This window comes from Platichthys flesus, chromosome 5 (assembly GCF_949316205.1).
Source record: "Platichthys flesus chromosome 5, fPlaFle2.1, whole genome shotgun sequence".
NCBI lineage: Eukaryota > Metazoa > Chordata > Actinopteri > Pleuronectiformes > Pleuronectidae > Platichthys > Platichthys flesus.
The window spans coordinates 28,164,303-28,191,071 of NC_084949.1; the positions used below are offsets into that span (position 1 = coordinate 28,164,303).

The 26,769-nt window shown below is 46.0% G+C and overlaps 1 protein-coding gene across 2 annotated transcripts; it reads right to left on the reverse strand.

Annotated features, from left to right (window-relative positions):
• Window positions 1-412: 412 nt before the first annotated feature.
• LOC133954006 (CSC1-like protein 2) lies at window positions 413-24,235 on the reverse strand. Of its 2 annotated transcripts, XM_062388252.1 has the most exons (24): window positions 23,899-24,235; window positions 16,092-16,304; window positions 15,843-15,922; window positions 15,256-15,294; window positions 13,102-13,192; window positions 12,278-12,315; window positions 11,567-11,709; window positions 11,017-11,068; window positions 10,175-10,283; window positions 10,013-10,083; window positions 9,655-9,735; window positions 9,310-9,433; window positions 8,688-8,821; window positions 8,400-8,537; window positions 8,142-8,295; window positions 7,750-7,856; window positions 7,549-7,635; window positions 7,395-7,460; window positions 7,074-7,236; window positions 6,834-6,939; window positions 6,130-6,297; window positions 5,848-5,963; window positions 5,692-5,775; window positions 413-5,487 (listed from the first exon to the last, which is right to left on the reverse strand). In XM_062388252.1, exons 2-24 carry the CDS (start codon window positions 16,281-16,283, stop codon window positions 5,284-5,286), a joined length of 2,547 nt encoding a protein of 848 aa, XP_062244236.1. In that variant the 5' UTR covers window positions 16,284-16,304; window positions 23,899-24,235; the 3' UTR covers window positions 413-5,283. The 2 variants fall into 2 exon arrangements, with proteins under 2 accessions (XP_062244236.1, XP_062244237.1); XM_062388253.1 differs by lacking the exon at window positions 15,256-15,294.
• Between the last annotated feature and the right edge of the window lie 2,534 nt (window positions 24,236-26,769).

Here is a 26,769-nt window from a genome sequence, read left to right on the forward strand (position 1 = left end):
TGACTCTATATAAAGATGATTAGTGACTGTATATAAAGATGATCAGTGAGGGTATATAAAGATGATTAGTGACTGTATATAAAGATGATCAGTGACTGTATATAAAGATGATCAGTGACTGTATATAAAGATGATTAGTGAGGGTATATAAAGATAATTAGTGACTGTATATAAAGATGATTAGTGACTGTATATAAAGATGATTAGTGACTGTATATAAAGATGATTAGTGACTGAATATAAAGATGATCAGTGACTGTATATAAAGATGATCAGTGAGGGTATATAAAGATGATTAGTGACTGTATATAAAGATGATTAGTGAGGGTATATAAGACCCAACCTGTAATCTGGACAGTATTTTCAGTGGCAGGTTCAGGTAATGCTTAGTTCATCCAAACTCAGAAGAACAAACTGGAAAGATGAATTAAGTTTTATTGATCAAGTAACATAAATAGGACAAACGTTTCACTGTACATAGAACCTGGAAAGCAAAGTAAAAATAAATAGTGTCACATTAATAAATTAAATGCATGAAATGATCCAGTAGACGTTAGTTCGGAGTCGGTGCGACGAGACGCTGAGTTGTGTTGATCTCCGATGGAGACGGTGCAGGCCATGAATATTTACACACATTTTTTACACATGTTCTCAGGTTCAGTAGCTTTCAGCTCTTCACATTCTTATTTTCAAACAATTCAGTAAGTTCAGCAACAATTTAAAAAACTACCAAAAGCAAAAAGCAGCGGCTGATTATTAAAAACCTTTAGTTAAATGTTACAACAGCATCGTCACAGCTATCGACGTTTCTCCAACATGTTTCAGTATCAAATACTTCAGTCAGTTACAAAAATATCACACTTTTTTTACACGTCATAACATCGAGACGTCAGTGAACGCAGCAGCTCTCAACCTTCAGCTCAGCTCCAGATCAAACCAGACTGAACCGGATCACACCGGACTGACCCGGATCAAACCGGACTGAGCCAGATCAAACCAGACTGAACCGGATCAGACCGGACTGACCCGGATCAAACCGGACTGAACCGGATCAAACCGGATTGAACCAGATCAAACCATACTGAACCGGATCAGGCAGGACTTAACCGGATCAAACCAGACTGAACCAGATCAGACCAGATTTAACCAGATCAGGCAGGAATGAACCGGATCAAACCGGATTGAACAGATCTGACCGGACTGAACCAGATCAAAGCCGGACTGAACCAGATCAGACCGGACTGAACCAGATCAAACTGGATTGAACCACAACAAACCAGACTGAACCTGATCAAACCGGACTGAACCGGATCAAACCGGACTGAACAGATCTGACCGGACTGAACCAGATCAAAACTGGACTGAACCAGATCAGACTGGACTGAACCTGATCAAACCGGACTGAACCGGATCAAACTGGACTAAACCAGATCATGTTCAAGTGTGACTCTTTTGGCCTCCAGGCATCTGGTTGTTGTAAGAATTCTGGAGGTTTTTGTTGAAAGGGACTATATACATGTTTTTTACTCGTAGAAACATGTATATAGCTACATAGCTAATCCCACTAATCTATCAATGCCTCCAGAGGTGAACTAACACCAACATTAACTTTTGTTTTCTTCACTTTCTATCACTTCTTTTCTACGGATGTTAGCATGTTAGCATGTAAGCGTGTTATAACCTCTGGCTCGTGGTCAGAGAACATAGTCACCAGAAGATCCCTCAGATCGTTTAGAATTCAGAGAAGAATCGCTTCTGCAGATCTGAGCTCTCACACGATTTGAATATTAAAAAAAAAAATGGCAAGAATCAGATTTCAGTCACAGATCCTGAACTTTCATTACGAATTTCACTCACAAGTTGTTCAGGAGCTTTTGACCATACTATGTGTTCTTCATTCAGATATGAACCACCCTCCTTGAAATTATCAGAAAAATAAACATCTACACTTCACTGCTTGTTCCATCTGCTGCTGAAGCTCGTGTGATATGATCAAAAGCTCAGAACAGCTCCTGAACGGACATTCCAGCAATGTTCGGACAAATTTAAGTCCGATTTCAAGATTGTCAGAAAACTTTAAGATGATCTCGAAACTGATTCTCCAGCAGACGAGAGATTTCTGATCACTGAGCTGAACCTCCAGATGAAACCTCCAGACTGAGAGCTGCTGGACCTCCGGCCTCAGATCCAATGTGACGCTCCATCAGCTTCACTGTCACGTGCAAACAATCACGGCCGGAGCGCCTGAGAGGCTCCGGCTGGAAGTGAAGAGGAAACCAAAATAATTCTACATCCTCGGGACACAAGCGCTGCAGGTTCTCCGGCGTGTAGCACCAGACTCTAACTAACGTCCTGGTGGCTACAGCTTTCATAGTCCAGCCCTGTGTCTCACTCACACACACACACGCACGCGCCAAACACAGACGCACACGCACACCCACACACACAGCAGAACAACATGACAAAAATTTAAATGAGAAACAAAAACTGATGTAAACATTATTGTAGGAAAACCAACATCCTGAGACTATTTCGTTGTCGGCACGTCGCTGCACTGAAGCTTAGTGTTGTGTGTAGTTTGTGTTATTCTGTCGGTTGTTGCATCGCCATGTCAGCATCCTTTTCCTGTTGTCAAGGCAACCATAATGTCCCCCCATCCAAACATATACTTGCTTTTAATCTACACAAACATTTGCGCAAGGACTGTGTCATTACTTATGTATTTAATCGTACTGCATTAATGAAGATGACCACTAGGGTTTAATTCAGATATGAATCATCAGGTCGTCTTCCAGTAAGAGGACCTCCAGCACAGGACATAGTTAATGGACTTGAATTATACCTATTGAAAAGAACTGTTAAAGCTGAGGTGAGGACATGGATACATCAATCCCAGTTCATTTCCCATGATGCCACTGGGTTAAGTCTTTCATGAGAGCATGTCCTGACAACTAGCTTAGTACCCACTGTACTAACTAAGGCTATGAGTCATCACATCATTAGCTAATACACTTATTTGATAGTTTAAGCTAATGTCATCGGCCATTCCAACATTACCCATGACAGAGTCGTCCTAGCTGTAACTTCAAGAAACACATGGAACTTATCGTGGAGCTAATATTAATTTAAGTGGCTTATTGACGGTCGTCATTTCATAACTTGAATTACTGTTCATTCCTATCTGACCTGTTCTTCACTGCTCTGAAGAACAAAGGTTGGTGTAGCAGCCACGAGTGTGTGACTGTGTAGTTAGAAGCAAGTAGAAGAGCGTCAACCATTTTTCACTGTATAAAGACCAGGCCAATACCAGAAGCTGATTGGATGACAGATGTCCATTAGAAATTTGTTTAGGGGAAACTAGAAACATGCTTTTTATAGAAATCGAGTGAAAGCTGTGATCACGAGGATGAAGTGAACATGAGAAGAGACAATCGACTAAACATGAACAATCGGACGAAGCCTGATGGAAGTGATGACAACAATCAAAAGATTCTGTATCACAGTTCAGTCAATTCTCAATCTGATGAACATGTTTGATAATTCAGTGTCTTTCTCATTAAATTCAGCTACGTCACAGATTTCTCTAATCTATGTCCAGGACATGTTTAGCCTAGCTTAGCACAAAGACAGGAAACTGTGAGTTCAGCTCCATCAAAAGAGAAAAAGCAGTAGAATGACAGTTAGCTAGCTCGTTAGCTCAGTCGGTAACGGGGCACTTTGGCTCCAGTGTTAAACTCATTAACAGTTTGTGAACTGTCCGTCATGTCTTTATCTATGAGAAGTTTACACTAGCGCAGCGTGATGACACAGCTGATAAGCTACGATAACGTTCTCCATTTTGGGCTCTAACGCTTTGTTCACAGATGCTCCGTCTCAGATTCAAGTGTTCCAGGTTTTGGTAGCTAGCAAGCTAGCTCACCAAATCCACACAGGAGACAACTGGATTTTGTCGACTAGAGCCAGGGGTGCAAACCTAACTGGACCAATACGCTAATATTTCAATCTAAATATCGAAGAAGCCTTTGAAAGATGCTAACAAGAAGAGACAACGTATACAACAAGCACCTGGTTGGTCTTTTGTTCTATGCTAGGCTAAGACGTCCTGGACCAAAAGGTGAAAAGACTCAACATCAAGTGACTTTAAGGGTCAAACATGGTTAGTGTTAGCCTAACGTGGTGTTTTGGTTACATGGTGATGAACCTTTGATTCTGAAGGCTGGTGTACGATTAGCTACTGGACACACACATACACACACACACACACACACACACACACACACACACAAACGTATCCCTTGAGAGTCCTTCCTCACAGCTTCAGGCGCTGAGGATCCACCGGCTGGTTGAGACCTGGACACAACAGAGCGTCTTCACAAAGTTCTGCCGTCAATGAAGAGTCGTGATGGCTGAACCTACACAGACACAGACATCCCGTTCCCTTTGTCTTGTATTCATTAGTTAAGGTAGGTCAGGTGAAGTCAAAACTGAGGAAGGAAGGAATCCTTGTGTTGAATCCAGTTGTTCGATGGCTGAGAAGTCGTCCAACTGAAGCCAGAAGCTGGGGGGGGGGGGGGGGTGCTGCTGGGACTGACTGGAGATCAGGTGCTTTCACTACAGTCCTGTGATGGACGACATCGCTTGGTGGCGATGTCTTCAACGCAGTCTGAAACATGCAGCACAAGCTTGGCAGATCAAAAAAAATCCTAAACTTCCAGGTGATGAGTTGAATGTTCGAGCAGAATCCAGAACCGACGGGTTCCAGGATCAGAAAGAGGAGAAAGAGAAAAGGGAGAGGAGGCCGCGATGCGTCTGCATGAGCAAAGCTTCTACCACTACGAGAGATTGGTGAATTATTAGCTCTCCGATACCGGAGGACGGCAACAGCAGAAATAGATGGTGGCGTTTACCAGTCCGAGGGGGGGGGGGGGGGGGTGATGAGTCACGACACGAGGACGAACAAACAAAGTCCAGCCCAGGCACAACATCTTAAACCCAGTCTCAAAACAAAATAAAAAAACTTTTGGCTTTGTGGTTATGTACAGTGACTTCCTGCGAAACAGTTTGATGTCCACCAAGTTTCCACAGACAAGCAGGACTGGATACTGGCGACCCAGCGCCGGCGTCAAAGATCAGGGTCAAGTCTTCGAGCAGGGAGGGGGTGGAGCTAACTGTGTCTGTCTTTTTGTTTATCTGCGTATGTGTAGTGATTCACATCAATTCTCCACATGTTGTGTGGTTGAGGACTCAGCTAGCTCCGCCGGCTCCCTTTGGTTCCACCTCCAGCTACTGGCGGACCTCGTTGGCTATCAGACTGTCCTCCCCTGACTGGAAATCCGCCTCGTTGATGCTGTGTCCTCCGTTCAGCAGCTCCTCGTCCTGGGACGACCCGCGGTCCTCCTCGCCGCTGCCCCCCCCTGGCTCGTCCGAGTTTGGGTCCTGCAGCACCTGGGCGATGTACATCTGCTGCTGCTGCTGCTGCTGCTGCTGCTGTGGGACCAGATCAAACCCCAAGAACCAGGTCAACAAGCAGGGGAGACCAAACAGAGCTCACATCCTACGATGAAGTTTAAAATATGCTGACTCATTTGCAAAATAATTAAACCCTAAGGATTAACCATTTTCTGATCGGACCACCCCTATTGACAAGGTGCTCAAACAAACCCCCCTTTTGAGTTATTAACGTCTTCTCACCTGAGATTTGGTGACGGGCGAGGACGTGGGACGAGCTGGACGTCCGTTCTCAACAGTGGCCACGTCAGCCTCCTTGGTGTCGATCTGAGGAAAAGACGCTGAGTGAGACAGTGTCCTGAACAACTCTGTTTGATTCTCAGTGTTCAGCAGCTGTACCTTGTAGTTGTGAGCACTGAGGTACTTGAAGTGTCCGAAACAGATGTGGGACAGAGAGACCACGATGGTGACGATCAGCACCACCAGAGTGAACATGGAGGTCGCTGTCTCAAAACCTGTCACATTAGAATTTGTTAGCACTTTAATACAGGTCATAACCCCCACGACACTTAATCATGGAGCCTTCATTTAATTTTGATCAGGATTTGACTGCTTTGATAAGGGAACCGATTGAGTAGAAAATGTGGCGTAGCGGTTTGTCCAGCAGGGGGCGATGTTTACCTGTGCGCACAGTGGAGAAGAAGAGCAGCCAGAAGAGGCAGAGGATGGGGGCAGCCACCACCTGGGTGACGGCTCCCGAGTGGATCTTCTTGTCCAGTTTGGACGGCAGGTAGGCGTAGTACATGTTGTATCGGTCCACCAGGTGTTTCAGCAGCATGTACATCAGACCTGCAGGGGGGGCCGGTGAGTCACACAGGGGCTTTAATATACTCCGATCAGAGCAGACATAACTGCTGAATGAACTGATTTCAAACTCAATAAACCTGTGTACTGTGGAGTACTCTGGAGCACTGAAGTACTGTGGAGTACTGCGCCTGAAGGTGCTGATGCTGGTACTGATACCATCATGTCTCCATTGTAAAACCAAATGCTTCAGTATTTTTCTCTATTAAAATCAGAAAAACGACTACCCCCCCCCCCCCCCCGACAAATAGACGATGTCAGACACCGTCTACAAACCAATCAGAGTCAAGTATAGGGAGACTCCGCCCACGTAGGTGAAAAATAACAACGTGAAACCAAAACGAGCAGATCAGATGAAACATGGAACAAACACATGAAGCTTCAGACTCAGATTCTGATGTGATGTGAATGAAGTTAGATTGCCCTGGTTTCTAGTATCAGTACATCAGTACTTGTACAGTATTGTAGTACTGCCACTGTGAGATATATACTGCTGTGGACAGTGTGTGGTGCTGACTGACCGAAGGGGACGATGATGGGGCAGGTGATGCTGTAGGCCATCACCACCGTGAAGACGTTCATCATCCAGGCGTAAGCCACTCCGAACTGGAACTCATAGGCCTGGTGCTGGAGGGACCACACGTCACGACCTCATCAGTATAGAATCACAGCAGCGCCCCCATGAGGCCGACATGTTCAATAACAACAGACGTGTCTCTACATGTGAATAAAAGACAGACTGGACTACAGACGGATCTCACCCTCTTGACGTTGCGGCGGTCGGCGGCCGAGCGAGCCAGGCAGAGCCGGATCATGTACATGAGCAGACCCGGGATCCTCAGCAGGTCCATGGCGTTTCCGATGAACGCAGAGGCGATGACATAATTCACGAAGAAAGCTCCGTTATCCGGCAGGAAGACGCACCTGCAGGAACAAGTTCATCAACGACAGGAAGTAATCGCTGCAAGGGAACTGAGGTGTTTCAAAATAACAGCTTTTATTTTAACTATGTTCAGAAAATTCATTGTCTAACAACTTTCAGTGTAATCAGAAACCTGAATGTATAAATGTTCTGGGCTCACTCAAATCGGACTTTAGCATCAGCCAGGAACTTTCTATCGAAGAGCCATCGGAAGAAGACATCCAGACTGAAACAGACAGACAGGGACGGTTTAGTTCAGACACACTGGAGGTCGAAGGTCAGGTCAGATTCTTACAGTCTGAACATCTCATCACCTGCTGAGGCCCAGAGAAGGAAGCAGCAGCACCATGAAGATCAGGAAGGTGTAACACTTGTGCATCGTTGTCCTGTTTTCTCCAGACCTGCAAACATACGAGAGGTCAAATCAGGGTCAAATCCAAGTCTCAACCAAAGACTTGAGATTTAACATCACCGTGGTGACATGACCCTGATGAAGATGATGAAGAGGAAGTAACCTGGTCCAGTGAGCCTCGAAGAACGCAGAGTAATAGACGATGGTCGGCAGCAGAGCAGAGAACGCCCAGAGAAGCAGAGTCGGGAAGAACTGAGTGACGATGGGATTCTGGAGAGAGAGTCAGAGTCAAGCTCCGCCCACACAGACAAGTTCTAATTTCTAAACTCAACCCTGTTGCTCTGGTTCAGCTCGGGGGGGTGCTCACACACTGCTCACACACAGTTCACACAGTGTCATCTACTTCCTGTTTATGTCACATGACCATTGACCGGTCATGTGACGTGTTTTCAGGTGAGTTAGTGTGGACAGAGGTGATTTAGATTTTAAATTAAAACCAGTGGTTCTGCTGAGCACCTGCTCAGACCGGTACCACAGCTGTTGGTGGGTTCTTACGTTTAGATACTCGACGGGTTTGGTGACGTTGAACTTGTCCATTGTGGAGATGATGATGGCAGGTGTGGTGAGGAAGAAGAGCAGGAGGAAGAGGATGCAGTTGATGATGAAGCAGCGGATCCACCAGGAGATCCCACCCAGCGACAGATGTTCCCTGCAGGAAGAAACCAGCACACAGCATCAGCTGATCTGAAGGGGTTTGTTTGTTTGGTGTGGTGTGAGGCGGGTGGAGCTTGAGGGTGGAGCTTGTGGACGTACCAGCGGACGTTCTGCGGGTCAGGTGCGTATGAAACGCTCCAGTTGTGAACGTGGAGAACCTCGCTGAGCTGGGAGGAGCGCGGCTCCTGGTGACACCGACATCCCTGAACTTGACACGCGTTAAAATCTTTCAAAATACTGCGGAGAGGAGGTGGAGCCAGATGGAGGGGCGGGGTCACAGAAAGAGGCGGGGTAACAGCAATGTTAATATAATTTAATACAAACAAATGATGTAAAGATAAACTAATGCATGAACTGGGTGGGGGTCAGCATGGGGGCGGGGCTCACATGGAGGTCATGGACTCGTTCTGGAAGGTGACGAAGGCCATGCCCAGCGGCTTGGTGTGGACCTTCTCCTTCTCCTTCCTGTACTCCTCCTTCAGCTTGGACTCTCTCTTGGTGTAGAAGCTCACCGCCTCCTCCTGCACCAAACACATCAGCTTCAGCATGTTAGCACACATGCTTCAGACTTTCATCCTCATTCAGGTCCTGCATGTTCCTATGTGAGCTATGAGAAGCCCTTGACCTGCAGGTGGCGCCAGACGATGGCTGAAGGCAGCACTGATAATAAACCTCCCTCTGCACAGACTGACTGCAGATGATGTCATCGGCACAAGATGGCAGCTTTCGTATCTGAGATATTTTAGCTTCACTTTTGTGCAGACGTGTCGACCATCTTTATTTACAATCCAGATTTTCCTTCAAACAGAACTTTCAGAAAATGTGAAGTCATGTTTGTTGGATGAAAAACTGTGGCCCCTTGTTTTGGATGTTGGCATTTGTCCAAATCAAACTTTGAAGAACATGAATGAGCTGAACCTTGTTCCTCCTGCAGATCTGAACAGATTCACTGAGACATGTTCTCTCCATGAATCTGAGATGCTGAACAGCTGCAGCTCAGGAGCCTCACCTCCTCGCAGCCGGTGATGGCGCAGCAGCACAGGTGTCCACAGGGCTTGGGGTTGATCATGGTGGGAACGTGTTCCTTGGCCATCAGGTCGGTGAAGAACTTCTTACTGCGCTCCGTCTTCTTCCTGTAGAACACAAACACACGTCGCCTTACAGCAGCTGCACTGGGACCAGCTGCAGTGAACTCAGTGATGGACAGACAATCAATGTGATACTGAAGGAAACTTGTAGACATTAAGATTCTGCAGGACGTTCTGCAGATTTGTTAGTTGTTTGTCAGACTCAGGACTCTGGAGAAGCAGAGGTTTGGTCGTATCCCAGCATGCACTGGGCCCGTCTGTCTCACCTCTCTGCATTCAGAGACATCAGCTTGGCCACGTTGTAGCAGATGCGAGCCTCCAGCACGGTGCAGTTCTCATAGGCCTGTCTGCAAACAGAGAGAACCAGCTCAAGCCTCTGAAGGTCACTGATAACTTCTTCTTCTTCACCAACAAAACTACATAAAACTACATGTTTTCATTTTGAATAATGCTGCCTTCGTTTAACCCGTCTAGTTAAACCCAGCCTCTCGCCCAACTCCAGCTGGGATTGGCTCCACATTATAGACGGACGTGTCCTATAACCTGCTGTCGTCATATAATCTGTAATTATACACGTGTACTGTTTGCTCTCCACCACAGGACGATGTGATCCAGGGAACTTACTCAAAGTGCTGCTTGATCTGACTCTCCTCAGCGTATTTAGAGATGCAGTTAATGAATAAAGTTCGTTTCACCTGCAAGACACAAAACGTGGATTAAACAGTGAACATGTGGGGGAGCTGGAGGAATGAGACGTGTCCTCTCCAGGGTCCTGAGGACTCGTACCAGGTCGTCCTCCTTGTAGTGCATCTTGGACGTGTGTCTCCTCATGCTGTAGACGGTCAGGAGCAGATACATGAAGGCGAACGTGGTGTGGAGCCACAGCAGATTCGTCCTGAACAAAACATTCATTTCATTTAAAAACTATATTTGAACATTTTAATTGTTAGTTCAAACCTACAGACTTTCAAATGCTGGAGGACTCTTAACTTTGGAGACAAGCTAACAGTTTCCCTCTGCTTCAAGTCTTTTTGCTAAGCTATGCTAACAGTTTCCCTCTGCTTCAAGCCTTTTTGCTTAGCTATGCTAACAGTTTCCCTCTTTCTCAAGTCTTTGTGCTAAGCTATGCTAACAGTTTCCCTCTGCTTCAAGTCTTTGTGCTAAGCTATGCTAACAGTTTTCCTCTTTCTCAACTCTTTGTGCTAAGCTATGCTAACAGTTTCCCTCTGCTTCAAGTCTTTGTGCTAATCTATGCTAACAGTTTCCCTCTTTCTCAATTCTTTGTGCTAAGCTATGCTAACAGTTTCCCCCTGCTTCAAGTCTTTGTGCTAAGCTAGGCTAACAGTTTCCCTCTGCTTCAAGTCTTTGTGCTAAGCTAGGCTAAACATACAATTATCCGACAATTATCTTATGCCAGTTTTCTTTCTTTAAGTATTTTTTAATTGTTGTTAAGCTCTTGTCATTGAACTCAACTATTCCTGTGCATGTTTCACATTAAAAGCTCCCAAAGGCTCACAGGCCATAAACTCTTCCTTTCTATTCTGGAGCTGATAACTAGCATGATCACAGGGTCACATCTGGGCCAATCAGCAGCCCCCGTCTTCCAGCAGCGGTGATCGTGGACTCACCCAGACTGAAGGTTGGCTATCGTGGTGCGTCCGAAGCTGTAGGCGTTGTTTTCTGGAACAAAGACCAGAAGAATTTTTTCGTCAGGAAACACGTTAGAGCTGAAACTGCTCATTCATGTGAAATTATATTTTCCTTCCAGAAATCAACAGTGGACAAAACAACCTAAAATCTTAGTTTCTGTAGCAGCAGGAGGTTTCGTTCATATCACATGGTCGGACTGACGAGTGAATCACTACTCTACTGAAACACAGGGCTACACCTTCTGACCACACTGATCCAGGCTCAACTAAAACCACGTCTACCATCAGACTGACACAGAGCACCTGCTGTACCTTCTTCAGAAGGAGGTCCTGGTACTCCTTGGTTTAGGAACGCATCTTTACTGATAATTCTGACTAAAACCAACCAGACGAGAACACAGTGAGAGACAACTCAGGACCAGAGTCCACAGGATTCTGTCCGGCTGCTGAGGACATCTATGAGCTGCATTTAAAGAGACATGTCTTTGTATAGACTGAGCTCCCACAGGTGTGGTGCAGATGTTCTTACCCAGCAGGTCTCCAGAGAAGTTGACGGGCAGGACGATTCCGACAGAGAGGACTCCGACTACGACCAGCAGGCCGATGATGTGGCGCTGGAAGGAAAGGTAGTGAACTGCATCCTCCCCACATTTCTCTCTGATCTCTTCATCCCTGCAGGAGGACCAATCAAAACATGACACTAATGTAAAGTTGAACACACAACATGAAGCTTTCTGCCACCAGGGGGCATCTCAGTCACAACCACAAGTGAAAAAAAGATTGACGCCACGTCTCCACTCCTCCAGAAATGAAGCCAAACTATCTCAGATACAACGCTGCCATCTTGTGGTGATGTCGTCATTTGCAGTCAGAGTCTGTGCAACAGTGGTCGAGGAGTGGAGCCGTGGTATCGAGGTCCCGCCCCATACACACTCTTGACTAATCAGGATTCAGCTCAGATGTCAATCAGAAACACTAGCTGTCACGTCAACTATCGTTATGCATCATAAAAAATGTTTTTTCAAACTGGATAAAAAGTCACTTTTTACTCCTCTGACCAACAAGACACTGACCCGTGCACAAAGAGGCTCTAACGCCACCTATAGGCCACCAAAGGAAATGTTACCTTGATAAAAACTACAGGTTTGAAAACACAAATTAAGAAAACGAGTGAGCATCATATAAAACACAGGTCTGATGATTTCAGATGAGCAAAATGAGGATTGAACCTTTGACTCACTTTATTCTGAAGATGGCCGTCAGCCACGAGCAGAAGCCCTGCAGGTCGGAACACACGAAACACAAAGTGAAAAACACAAACACAAATATCTTCTACTCATTTCCAGTTGAGTCAGATTAAGAACTGCTGTGGTTTTGATTTTGTGTGGGCGGAGCTTCAGCCGATGACCCATGGTCTCAGGTTGACCTCCTGCTCAGTGTTAAACTGGATTATCATTTATCAGATTAAAAGCAAACAGAACCCTGGTAAATCCAATTTCACTGGTCCGACACACAACAAACACACACTTTACACAAAACATCTCAACATGGAGTGACAGACTGACACTGCAGGAAGTGTTGTTCAACTTTATAAACAACAAACTTCATCAGGACCAAATTAAAATGATAATTTCCTCGAAGAAGAGCAGCTCCAGTCTTATCTTCAGTTTAAATCTGCGCCACCAGAGGGCGCTGCACCATCACCAGAGGGCATGGAGGCTCATTACAGCCAAACAAAAGATCATGAGAATATATTTTAGTTTGAAAAATCTACATTTTTCAGAATCTTTCAATTTCCTTGTTTCAGTTTGCTGGTATGAAAACTTTAATTTGACATAATAAACGAAGCAGTAAAGATGTGCATTTATGCTTATATATTTTACTTACAATATATATATATATATTTGTTCAAATATCTGTATCTGAAATGTGTAACTCTAGTATCTGAATCAGTGTTTCTGGAAGTAGGTTTCCCATAAGTGTGCGTTTCCATTCAGCCAGTGTTCCCAGTCACGGACGTGCACTCAGTCGATGAAGAGGAGGAGAACGGATGAAGGTCCTTACGTTGTCTCTCTGGTCGAAGTCCACGGAGCTGGAGACGGACGTGAGGCGCTCGTAGCGGTCGGGCGTTTCAGAGTGCATTGCCGAGGCAACACTGTGGAGACAGACAGGAAGGAGTCAGGTGACTGTTAGCTGTTAGCATGTAGCCACTGTGACCTTTGACCTCCACGCTGACTGAGGCTAGCTCCTCCGACACGAGACACTGAGGGAGCTAACAGGAAGTAGATGCTAGGACAGACAGAGCTGAACAGTGCAGATGTGTATCCTGATGTTCACGTGTTGCTTCGGACTCTGAGACGTTAACTCTTCATCACGTCTCAGCACAGATCTGATGGTTTGTGTTTCAGCTCTACACTGTGTTTGGTGACGTGCGTAGCTTCCTGAGCGGCCATCTTGAGTTTTGATGTTGACTAGGAACTCACTACATTCTGTCCTTTAGAAGAGCTCACATGTGGGGTTAGCTAACATGCTAACTAGCACGTCACGTGGTCACAACTCACCGAGCTACACACACAATCAGCCGTTACCTTTTCACCGGCTCATAGTTATCTCTGTCTCGTCTTCGGCTGAGTTAACATTCAAGTGGAGAGAAGTGTGGAGCAGTGTTAGCATCAAATCTGTTAGCATTGCAGCAGTTAGCATCACATCACAGAGGCAGATCCAGAGCCTGTTTCTTCACTCAAATACCCAGCTCAGGTTCATGGGGGGGGGGGGGGGGGGTTACTGGTGCCACAGATGAGCCTTTGCATGACGGATAAAGAACCAATCAGTAAGAGAGCTGCAGCCTGTGCGCCATCGTGACGTTTAGCTGGAGAGGTCATGTGATGAGGTGTGCAGATAATACAGAGGCTCTCAGTCGGCCATCTGCGTTCACACATGTACGTGCTCCTGAGGATCACCGGAGAATCTCCAGAGAATCACCGGAGAATCTCCTGAGAATCTCCTGAGAACCACCGGAGAATCTCCTGAGAATCTCCTGAGAACCACCGGAGAACCACCGGAGAACCACCGGAGAATCTCCTGAGAATCACCGGAGAATCACCGGAGAATCTCCTGAGAACCACCGGAGAACCACCGGAGAATCTCCTGAGAACCACCGGAGAATCACCGGAGAATCTCCTGAGGATCACCGGAGAATCTCCAGAGAATCACCGGAGAATCTCCTGAGAATCTCCTGAGAACCACCGGAGAATCTCCTGAGAATCTCCTGAGAACCACCGGAGAACCACCGGAGAATCTCCTGAGAACCTGCGGAGAACCACTGGAGAACCACCGGAGAATCTCCTGAGAACCACCGGAGAATCTCCAGAGAATCACCGGAGAACCACCGGAGAATCTCCTGAGAACCACCGGAGAATCACCGGAGAATCTCCTGAGGATCACCGGAGAATCTCCAGAGAATCACCGGAGAATCTCCTGAGAATCTCCTGAGAACCACCGGAGAATCTCCTGAGAATCTCCTGAGAACCACCGGAGAACCACCAGAGAATCTCCTGAGAACCTGCGGAGAACCACTGGAGAACCACCGGAGAATCTCCTGAGAACCACCGGCGAATCTCCAGAGAATCACCGGAGAACCACTGGAGAACCACCGGAGAATCAGCGGCACACGTACATATGTGAAAGCAGCAAAACATAAAATATTCCGCTCTAAAGTTTGTATTCTGTTAATCTGTAATTACACAACAAACACACACGTGTTTCAGTTTAATGTTGTGTGTTGGATGAAACAGTAGAGCTGGTACAGGTGAACACAGTGTCATCATTGCCTGTAGGGGGCAGCACAGCCACTCTGCACTGTCACTCTTATATTCGTGACTAGATTGGCATTTCATTAATACACAACATCCATTTGGTGAGTGGCACAAATAACCCCCCCATAACTAAACACACACACACACACACACACACACACACACACACACACACACACACACACACACACACACACACACACACACACACACACACACACACACACACACACACACACACACACACACACACACACACACACACACACACACACACACAGAAATGAAGAAGGAGGAGGAGTTGTGTTAGTGCACCAATCAGAGAGCAGAACCCTGTTAATGAAACCAGAAGAAGAGGAAGATGTTAGCAGTCAAACCAAACACGGAGGAAGCAGCAACATACTATTCCCGTTCCTCCACGTCGCTGAAACGCTTCTTTAGTCTTCAGGACGAGAAACAGAAAGAAAACAAAACGTTGCTGCGAGGACGACAACCCAACAGCAACACAACAGCAACACAAACTCTGATGCTTCATACAGAAGAGGAATCCAACAACAGTCAGATTAGACCTGACAACTGTCACCGGTGTTGAGAGGCTTCACCAGAAACCTTCACCACTGCAGTTCAACAACACGACACACGACTGTTCTCATACATTTAAAGTGACTGATCACACAGGAAGTCACAGAACTGAAGGTCTAACGTTTTAAGAGTAAACTAAAGGACGAACTGAGTAGAGGTCTGAAGGACTAAAGGTCAAACCGACTAGAGCACCGAGGATCTAGAGGGCAAACTGTCTCAAGAACCGTCGTCCTGAAGAGACTAATGTTCTAAATAACTGGAAGAAGGTCTGAACTAACATCTCCAGCTTGTCTTCTGACATGGACCGACACCGCTGAAGAGGGATCTGGCCTCTGGACCATGAGACCTTTATGAGGTCCAGGACTGTTTCTTACCTCCACACATTTTGGAAGCTTGAGAGCTGTTTACCTGTCGGCGTCGGTGACCAGCGCCAGGCGGCCATAGTCCCACGCAACCTTCCGCAGAATAGAGAAGACAAAGAGCAGCACCTGGACAGAAAGACAAAGACTTCCTGTTAGACATCTCATGGTGGCCGACAGGTCAAAGGTCACAGAAACAAAATAGAACGAATCGTCAACCTTCACTTTCGACGGGAACAACAAAAGAGCAGCTCCCACAATGCAACACTGTTGTGGTGCGTGTGGCGCAGGGACTCACCAGGAAGCACATGAAGTCCAGGGCGAGCACGGTGGGCACGCCCCCGAACGACAGGCCCTGCAGCACCGTGCTGCGGATTCGAGCAGAGTAGCAGTAATCTTTGGACTCGCTGTTGGCCGAGCAGTTGTCCTGACCGCCACACGTCTGGCCCCCCCCCAAGATGGCCATGGTCACGATCAGCAGCCGGAGCATGCTCACTGCAGCATGCTGAACCTGAGGGAGGAGACCGTCATTAGCAACATGTCACAGAGTTCTGCAAACCTTCAATATGACTACAAGTACAACATCTGTATTTACTGGATTGTATTATTGCGATTGTTATTATTTTCGTTTTATTTGTTTTTTCCTGCAATAATATTTATTCTGCATTTCCCTGTTGTAGCAGCTCCATATTTTTTACTAAGTCATTTTTCACTTTATTCAAATCTTGATGTGAAGCAGGAAAAAACAGATAAAGTATAATTACCTCAAATTATTTAGGTTCAGGAAGTGAAAGTATTATTTTTATCTTGAGGTTGAGAGAATGAAACAAATCATTAAACTTTTAATCAGTAAAAATAATCAGGTTAAGAATCTGTTCACGTCCGACAGAGTGAGGCAGCATTACTGATCAGCAACAAACATGGCCGCCTTACTGGTGACTTCAGCATGGAATGACTACATTTCCCAGCATGCCTCAGCTGCAGAGAGCTTCCTCCCTCTGTGACCTACTGATCCCGTTGCCATGACTGCAGCTCCTGACCCAGTTTTCACGCCTCAGCGAATGTTTGTCACGGAGCTGAGGTCTGTGACATCATCACCCCCCCCCCCCCCCCCCCCTCGTTTTAACGAAGATTCTCGTCTTTGTTAATCCAACGATCACGGTTTGTTGCTGTGGAGACAGTAGATGATGGAATATTATTATTTATTTATTGAACAGTTGTATTCTACATGTCACTCACACGTTGAGCTGTTACTGTTTATTCTGTCCTTTGAACCTGGGGGGGGGGGTACTAGTTCTGTAGTTCAAAATGTAGAAGATCCAGCAGAGATGAATCTACAGCCGTGGCCAAAAGTTTTGAGAATGGCACAAATATACATTTTTACAAAGTCTGCATAAACTCCAGAATGTTATGAAGTGTGATCAGATGAAAGATCAAAGTCACTCTTTGCCACGAACATGAACCTAATCCCAAAAGCCATCTCCACTGCATTTCAGCCCTGCCACAGAGGGACCAGCTGACACCAGGTCAGTGCTTCTCTTGCTAACACAGAGGAGAGTGTTCACAGGGACAAGGCTGGAGCTCACTCTGTCAGCTGATTGAGACAGAGCAGCAGACTGGAAGCTGTGAAAGGAGGGTGGTGCTTGAAATCATTGTTCTTCTTCTGTGAACCATGTTTACCTGCAAGGAAACACATGCAGTCTTCATTGTTCTGCACAAAAGGGCTTCACAGGCAAGGATGTTGCTGATAGTAAGATTTCACCTAAATCTACTATTTATCTGATCATCAAGAACTTCAAGGAGAGCGGTTCAATCGTGTGAAGAAGGCTTCAGGTGCCCAAGAAAGTCCAGCAAGCGCCAGGACCAGCTCCTGAAGTTGATCCAGCTGCGGGATCGGGGCACCACCACTGCAGAGGCTGCTCAGGTATGACAGCAGGCAGGTGTGAGTGCATCTTCACACAGTGAGGAGAAGACGTTTGGAGGATGGCCTGGTGTCAAGAAGGGCAGCGAAGAAGACACTTCTCTCCAGGAACAACCTCAGGGACAGACTGATATTCTGCCAAAGGTACTGGGATTGGACTGATGAGGACTGGGTGAAGTCATTTTCTCTGATGAATCCCCTTTCAGATTGTTTAGGGCATCTGGAAGAAAGCTTGTCTGGAGAAGAAAAGGTGAGCGCTACCATCCGTCCTGTGTCGTGCCAACAGTAAAGCATCCTGAGACCAATCATCTGTGGGGTTGCTTCTCAGCCAAGGGAATCAACAATGTTGCCCTCAGAACACGGCCATGAATAAATAAAGTACCAAAACATCCTGTGATGATGGGCATGATGGAGCACCTTGCCATAAGGCTCAGGGAACAAAACCTCGAAACTTTGGTTCCATGGCCAGGAAACTCTCCAGACCTTAATCCCACTGAGAAAGTGTGGTCAATCCTCAAGAGGCGGGTGGACAAACAAAAACCCACAAATTCTGACCAAGTCCAAGCATTGATATGAAGAATGAGCTGCCATCAGTCAGGATGTGGCCCAGACGTTAATTGACAGCAGGCTGAATTGCAGAGGTCTTGAAAAGAAAGGGTCAACACTGCAAATATTGACTCTTTGCATTAACTTAATGTAATTGTCAATAAAATCCTTTGACACTTATGAAATGCTTGTAATTATACTTCAGTATACCATAGTAACATCTGATAAAAAGATCTAAAAACACTGAAGCAACACACTCTGTGAAAACCAAGACTTGTGTCATTCTCAAAACGTTTGGCCACAGCTGTGCTGCCTGGATCCATGCACTCATCCAGCACTATCACACACAGCCACCAGGGGCAGTTCAGATACCTCAGCATGCGGCTTCCAGGGATCAAATCACCAACACTCTGGTTAATGGACCACCCGCTCTACCTCCTGAGCCACAGCTCAGTTTCACCTTCACCACTGTTCTCATCTTCTTCATCTGCAAGTCGACAGAGGCTGAACGGATTAAACCATTAGCAAACGTACAAATGTTAAGATACTACATGTGATTTTGTTGAACCTGTGGGACTCTACCTCCATTAGTTCAGTTTTACGATCACTGTCTGAAGTTTACAGATTCGTAATCCAGTGGAAGCTCCGCCCACTGACCAATCCAATAGAAGCTCCGCCCACTGACCAATCAACTCGTTTGAAACATGACGTCAGTGTTCCTAGAGTCGTGATTTTCAACCAGTGGCCGTGGGAAATGATCTAATATCACCTAATTAACCATTGTCAAGTGTCTGTGCTGTAATAAAGTGTGGCAGATAATATAATTATCTGCCACACTTTACTCAGATAACCGATCTCCAGCTGTATTGATGACATGTCGGCGGACATCGAAATTGTTGTTTTGGAAAAGAAGCGCCTCAGTAAGAATTGCAACTCTATGAGTCGACGGATGTTAGTGGACATGATCAGCTCCTGGCCGACGTGTGGATGGAGAAGCCATTAGAGAAAGAATCCTCTTTTCCAAGGCACTGCCAGAAAAATCCACAGGAGAAGAAATCTTTCGGGTCACGTCGGAATATCTGGACGAAGGAAAACTGCACAGGGGTCTGCACTGAAGGAGCTGCATCATGGTTGAGGCACCAAGGCTTCTTGAGAGGGTCAAGGAAAGAAACCCAGATGTTCTTGTTACGCACTGGTTTGTGCACCGCGAGGCCCTCGTTGTTTTTCCTCTGATTTGTATTAAACAACAGGTTGATCCTCGTGGTGAAGCATCTGCTGTCAGTCAAACTTCTCCCTATCTGTGATTGGCCAAACGGTAAACCCCGCCCCTTTTATGTACGTGCTCATGATTTGTTCGCCTGGGATGGGCTTGTCGACCAATGGGAGCACAGCTGTGTGCAGGAGGAGACAACAGGTTCATGAATTTGATGATGTTGCTGGATCGACAATGTGGACACGACAAAAGACACAAGCATCACACACTGTGTTTACATCCTTGTCCCAGGAAGTGAGCTGCAAACACATGTTGTAAAAGACAGACAGTGATTGGTCGAGGAGCAACTTATCATCTGTCGTGCATCTCAAACCCGACAGGGGACGAATCCTGTGTGAGGAACCTTCCACCAATCAGCATCATTCACAGAACCCGCCCCCCTCGTGGTCATGATGCAGCAGCATGACTCATCTGAATCGCACACGCACACACACACACACACACACATACACACACACACACACGCTGCTGTGACATCACTGTTTCAACGGAGGAACATCGAATGATCACAAACATCCAGACGCTGACGAGCAGAATGCAGCCACAGATAGTAGTGTGTGTGTGTATATGTGTGTGTGTGTGTGTGTGTGTGTGTTCTTGTCACTGCTGCTGACAGTTTGAACATCAGCTCTTATCTCATCAAACATGATTCAGTTAGTTTGGTAGATGGTTTGTATCTTTAGCTCTTTTCTAGTCCTGACGACTCAAAGCTCTTTACAGTCTCACACACACATTCCCACAGAGCATCTATCTGCAGCACCTTGTTGTTCTATGAGGACACTTCGGGGTTCAGCATCTTGCCCGAGGACACTTCGGCAGCCCAGTTAAACTGCTTCATGTCACATTGACAGGAATGTCTCAGATATGTAGAAAACAGTCGAGCATCAGTATCAATGAATGGATCAGATATCACGTCCTTCAGGCTCTTTAGTAAAAGGTCAAACTGTCAGAGGTCTCTTTTTAGTCGCCGCCCCTCAGTGACATGTTGTTGTTGTGTTCAGGTAAACAGTGACATGTTGTTGTTGTGTTCAGGTAAACAATGACATGTTGTTGTTGTTGTGTTGAGGTAAACAGTGACATGTTGTTGTTGTGTTGAGGTAAACAGTGACATGTTGTTGTGGTTGTGTTCTGGTAAACAGTGACATGTTGTTGTTGTGTTGAGGTAAACAGTGACATGTTGTTGTGGTTGTGTTCTGGTAAACAGTGACATGTTGTTGTTGTGTTGAGGTAAACAGTGACATGTTGTTGTTGTGTTCAGGTAAACAGTGACATGTTGTTGTTGTTGTGTTGAGGTAAACAGTGACATGTTGTTGTGGTTGTGTTCTGGTAAACAGTGACATGTTGTTGTTGTTGTGTTGAGGTAAACAGTGACATGTTGTTGTGGTTGTGTTCTGGTAAACAGTGACATGTTGTTGTTGTGTTGAGGTAAACAGTGACATGTTGTTGTTGTGTTCAGGTAAACAGTGACATGTTGTTGTTGTTGTGTTGAGGTAAACAGTGACATGTTGTTGTGGTTGTGTTCTGGTAAACAGTGACATGTTGTTGTTGTTGTGTTGAGGTAAACAGTGACATGTTGTTGTGGTTGTGTTCTGGTAAACAGTGACATGTTGTTGTTGTGTTCAGGTAAACAGTGACATGTTGTTGTTGTTGTGTTCAGGTAAACAATGACATGTTGTTGTTGTTGTGTTGAGGTAAACAGTGACATGTTGTTGTTGTGTTGAGGAGGTGCTCGTGTTTCTCATGGAGCTGCTTCAGTCGCAGGGCGCTCTCATACCACAGAGTCTTTATGATCTCATTCAATCTTTCATCTCCGGTCCATCTGAAATATCAGATTATTCGATATTAGAGCTTAAAGAGCCGCAGGTTTGGGGGCGTGTCTGTTTGATTGACAGACTCTCTGATGATTGACAGCCAGCAGTTGAGACTAGAGAGAGATTCACTGGAGCTTGTTTGGTGGCCACGGCAGTGATGTCACTAATAAAGAAAATACACTGATGCTCTGCTGCTGTTAAAACAGAGAGAGAGAGAGAGAGAGAGAGCACGACAGAGAGAACAATCCAATAAAAAAAGATCTGATTCAAATGATCATATTTCAAAGATTTAAAGAATCTCCTCACTGTCAGACCTCAATCTATTCAATTTAACAGAATCATATTTTTAAATGATTAAAAGAAGCTCTACATAGAAAGGAAAATATGAATCACACACAGACGTGTCGGCCACTGAACCAGAGGGTGAGACCTTGTGATTGGATGGTTCAACACAAAGATCACAGATCTATAGAATCTACATCAGTGGATCCTAATCTCTGCTGCTTCTAGAGGGGTAGTGACATTTGTAAATCTGAATTAGGAAACATTAGGACAGAGGTGGCTGGGGGGGGTGAAGGAGCTCCTCGATGGAGAGATGGTGGGTGTGGATGATAACAACCCTGAGATGCTGAAGGTTCTGGACATTTCAAAGTCACGTGGAGGTCTGGACCTGTGAGTGAGCAGAGTGCTCAGAGAACTGGGGGTCGACCAGATAACGACCTCCATGTGGAACTCTAACTAATGGGGGGGCACTTTGAGAAAGTGGCGTGTTCCTCAGGCGGTGTGGCAGTGGTGGTTGTTTTATAACCACAGTAAACTGTAATAATTCATAAATCAACAAAACATTTGAAGGACGTTTTCTCTCTGAGGCTGAAGCTTCATGTGTTTGTTGTTTCCTTTGATCTTCTGGTTCTGGTTTCACTTTGTAATTCAGGACGAAAGAATCGAACGTCCTGTGATCATCACCTGCGTGGGCGGAGTCTACCTGTACATGACTCTGATTGGTTCGAAGGGGGTGCCTGAAGTGTGCATGTCTTAAGGTGGGGGGGGGGGGGGGTCTTTCTGTTTGAATGGAGAAAATGAATGAAGCTTCATTTAGTTGCCATGGTAACATGATTAAGTATCACTAGGAGCTTCAGTACTACAGTACTCCACAGTAGTACAGTACCACAGTACTACACAGTACCACGGTACTCACCAGTACTACACAGTACCACAGTACTACAGTACTCCACAGTACCACAGTAATCCACAGTGCTACAGTACTCACCAGTACTACACAGTACCACAGTACTCACCAGTACTACAGTACTACACAGTACCACAGTACTCACCAGTACTACAGTACTCCACAGTACCACAGTACTCACCAGTACTACACAGTACCACAGTACTCACCAGTACTCACCAGTACTACAGTACTCCACAGTACCACAGTACTCACCAGTACTACACAGTACCACAGTACTCCACAGTACCACAGTACTCACCAGTACTCCACAGTACCACAGTACTCACCAGTACTACACAGTACCACAGTACTCACCAGTACTACAGTACTACACAGTACCACAGTACTCCACAGTACCACAGTACTCACCAGTACTACACAGTACCACAGTACTCACCAGTACTACAGTACTCCACATTAGTTAAAATGTACCAACTGAACGTCCTCGTGGTTCAAACATATCGTCCGAGGTGAAGACTGCAGCTGCTTCTTCTTCTTCTAATGTTTAATTCTGTCTCTACTTCCTGTGATTGGTCCAAAAGTCTGAACCAACAGACCCAGGTTCAGTTTGATCCAGACCCAGAACTCCTTCTGCTCTGAGGAACCGTTCACACCTGATGTTCAGCCTCACACTGAACCAGGTGTGAACGTTGAGGAGATGCATGTTTATTTTTCTGGTTCACATGAAACATCATCTCACATGTTTAACTCGTTTTTATTCATTTAGGTGGAAAACCCTAAAGTTCAAACTGATCTTAACGAGTAAACGCTCTTCTTTGTATATGAAGTGTGTGATTCATAATTAGCATCAACATCCTCATCACTCATTCAGAATCATGATTATTGATGAAAAGGTGATTGTGGATGAGAGGCTGGTGGAAGCTGCAGGAACCAGGGATCCGGGACTGAGGGAAGATGGAGCCGCGGCCCTGCAGGCCCGGACCGACACCAGCCGCATCCCCACGTTAACCCGGGACACAGGGCGGAGACTGACCCGGGTTAATGCGCTGCTGTTAAAACCACATTATAGCTGCGACGCACGCACACGAACACACACGCACAGCTAGATGCGTCCTCTGCGCACACATTACATAATCACACACGCACGCACGCACACACACGCACGCACGCGCACGCACACGGACCAGCGGAGCCTCTGGATGATGCTGCCCGGGCTGCAGCCGCCGACAGGCCGCGGCTGCAGCCTCAGCCGCGGCCTGTCGGAGGCTCATCCCGCCGCTGAGCAGATCCAACAAAGCCGCCTTATGATAAACCGCAGAATAAAGCTGGTAATAAATAAACCAATTAGAATAAAGCCGGTACCTGAGCCTCCTCTTCCTCCTCCTCCTCTTCCTCCTCCTCCTCTTCCTCCTCTGCTCAATGGAGAGATTCTCCGGAGAAGAAGGTTAAATCCTCACTGGTGCGTCTCCAGCCGACAAGCGAGCTGCTTCAGGCCGAGCCCCGAGCCCCGAGCCCCGCGACTCACAGCGACTCTCCCCGAGGAGCGTGTGTGTCCGCCGGCCGCTTCAGACGCGTCGGGCCGCTGCTGCTCCGCCGGTGTCGGTGTCAAAATGGAGCAGGTGTCCCCGAGCAGAGGGAGGAGCTGCGCTGCAGCGCACCGCCGACAGGGGGCGCCACCCCGCGGCCCCGGCTCTGACAGACAGGAGTAAATCATGGGATGGAACTGTACGATCAATAATCTACAGCTTATGATCAAAGACGGGAAATAATGCGTCATAATAACAATCAAGATGATGTCTTGGAAAATAGAATAAAATTAAGAATATTATTGTAAAACAGATGATTTAAAATAGTGATACTTTGTGGAATATGTTTTCACATCAATGCTCAAATTAAATGAAAAGATATATTTAAATAATATGAATTACCTTAATATTCATATCATTAAACCACTAAACCCTTTACAGCAGTGTAAACCTCACGGATCTCCGACCAGCAGAGGGCAGCACTGACCTGCTGCTCTCGCTATAAGGGACCATCATGCACAGGGGCGTGCACAGACATAATAATATCTTAATTCCCTCACACAGCTGTTATAAACTCGACAGCAGTAGAATAAGAGGTTCTGAGATGAGGAGCGGTTCATGTACCGTCTGTTTTTAGACTCTGCTCCATCTTGCTCGACCCAGCTCATCTCAAAGTACTCCCTCACCTTTGAATACCCCCCCCCCCCCCCCCCCTCCACACACACTAATGCTGCATTCAGGTGTGAATGTGACTGTCAGCGAATACAACGACACCTGCTCTAGGTCAAATAAAGAAGAACACGTGGAATTTAAATCTCTTTCATTACCTGTGATGATTACTTTTTTAAATCAATCCTAAATGTTTGGTGGTATTCAACGCTTACTCACAATTCTAAAATTGTATCTACTGTATCTATATAGGACCTGACTGAGGAGCCGGCCCAACATCCAGATGATTAGGAAAACAAACATTACAGTTAAGGACAGGAGGAAAAGTACAGCTCCCCCTAAGGCCACACAGGCCTGGCTGTATTCAGTGTGTGTACAGTGGGTGGATGCCCCCCCCCCCTCTATCTCTATTACCCTCCATCACTCTCTCTCACCTTCTCTCCACCCTTTCTCTCTCTCTCTATCCTTCCCTCTCTCTCTCAGTTTTTGGGAGGATCTATACTTTGCTTGAGTTTTTATATTCATCAGCTCTTCCACTTTCACTCCACTGAGCAGAAGAACCAACCAGAGAGGAGGAGACTTCTGTGTGTGTGTGTCAATGTGAAGTGTGAGTGTGCACTGTGTGTGTTGCTTCAGAGTTATCAGTTCACGTGCACTGCTGGGGCTGCACGCTCAGTGTCTCTCTGGGGGCCTTTCTACTGTTTCATATTTAGATCGGTGGGTTTGTCACTTGTATGAATGAACGGGTGGATCAGGATGTTTATTGTTAATATGGATGTGTGTAGTCTGCATGTGTGTCTATGTAGTGTGTCTGTTCAGCCTACATGTTCTTTGGATTGCATAGTTGCTCTGTTCATCACTTCCATAATTCTGATCATCGTTGTATTTTTTTTATATTACATTTCATTGAGCTGACTCCCAATAAGAGCATCAACCCCGAGGGACAAACAAGAACCAGGAGAGAAACTACAAAGTGCTCTAAGTCCGAGACATTTACTGGACAGACCACACTCAGCCGCTGGGGTTCAATATGTGTACACACAGGATGTGTTTACGGACTACTGTAAACAGTGGATCTGTGATTATGCATCCCTGGAGGCTCCACTCCTGTATGTTATGCATGGCCCAGGACTGACACCAATTGACAACCTGACGTGGACGACAGACGCTGACACAGCATCACCTAACTACACCAGACTGACTTCGACACCTGCACTGGGACCACCAGATCAAAACAGATCATTTACACAGACTGTAAATGAGAAACGGGGTTTCATGAAAAACAGTTTAGTGCAAACGACCAGTGGCGTATTTCTCCTCAAAGAAATTAGATAGCTTGGCATTGGGTCAGCCTCTCTGTCTAAGAGCAGAATGATATCAAGAGGTCACATTGTTAATGCCATATTCTGGATCGTCCATTCTGCACCAACCTAATTCTATTAACAGCCATTTGACTCTGTAAAGTGTGAAGCTCACACTAAAGGTGATTCTGTTTTCAACAGGTAATGCTCAAGCAGATACAGCAGCAGAGGAAGCGGCAACTCACCAACATACTGTTGTTGATATTCCTTTTTCCTTTCTCTCACAGACTTAGCAGAAGCACAGAGTCATGCTAACAACATAGAGAAAGCAGAATGTAAATGTTTTAACAATGTATGTCAATCTAAGGAAGGCCTTCCATGTGTGTTTAAATGTTTATTTGTTGTTTTGTTTGTTTCTGTTTTATTGAAAATTGTCTGGTTTCACAAACTACTCCTTTACGTTATATTTCAAAATGTTTAAATGTTCTGACAGGCAACAGGAGGCCAGGACGTACAAGCCCCTGGCCAACCATCGCTTGCAAATGGATTTCATTGAACTAGCACCATGTGAAGGAAAGGAGCACTGTCATGTGGCTGTTGACATGTTTTCCCTTCAGGTAAAGCAGATGCAGTCGCAACGGTGTTGGTGCGAGAAAACATTCACCCTAGAAATCCCTCATGAAATCAACAAGTGATGACACAGATCTCTCATGGATCAAAGCACCACCGGTAGTGTT

Bases quoted from the DNA above. Each gene is read 5' to 3' on its own strand.
- LOC133954006 (XM_062388252.1), bottom strand. From the start codon at position 16,283: ATGCTCCGGCTGCTGATCGTGACCATGGCCATCTTGGGGGGGGGCCAG. The intron at 8,822-9,309 runs GTGAGGCTCCTG...TGTTTGGTGCAG, and splicing joins CCATCACCGGCTGCGAGGAG to GAGGAGGCGGTGAGCTTCTA. The intron at 7,461-7,548 runs GTGATGAGATGT...TGTCTGTTTCAG, and splicing joins CCTTCTCTGGGCCTCAGCAG to TCTGGATGTCTTCTTCCGAT.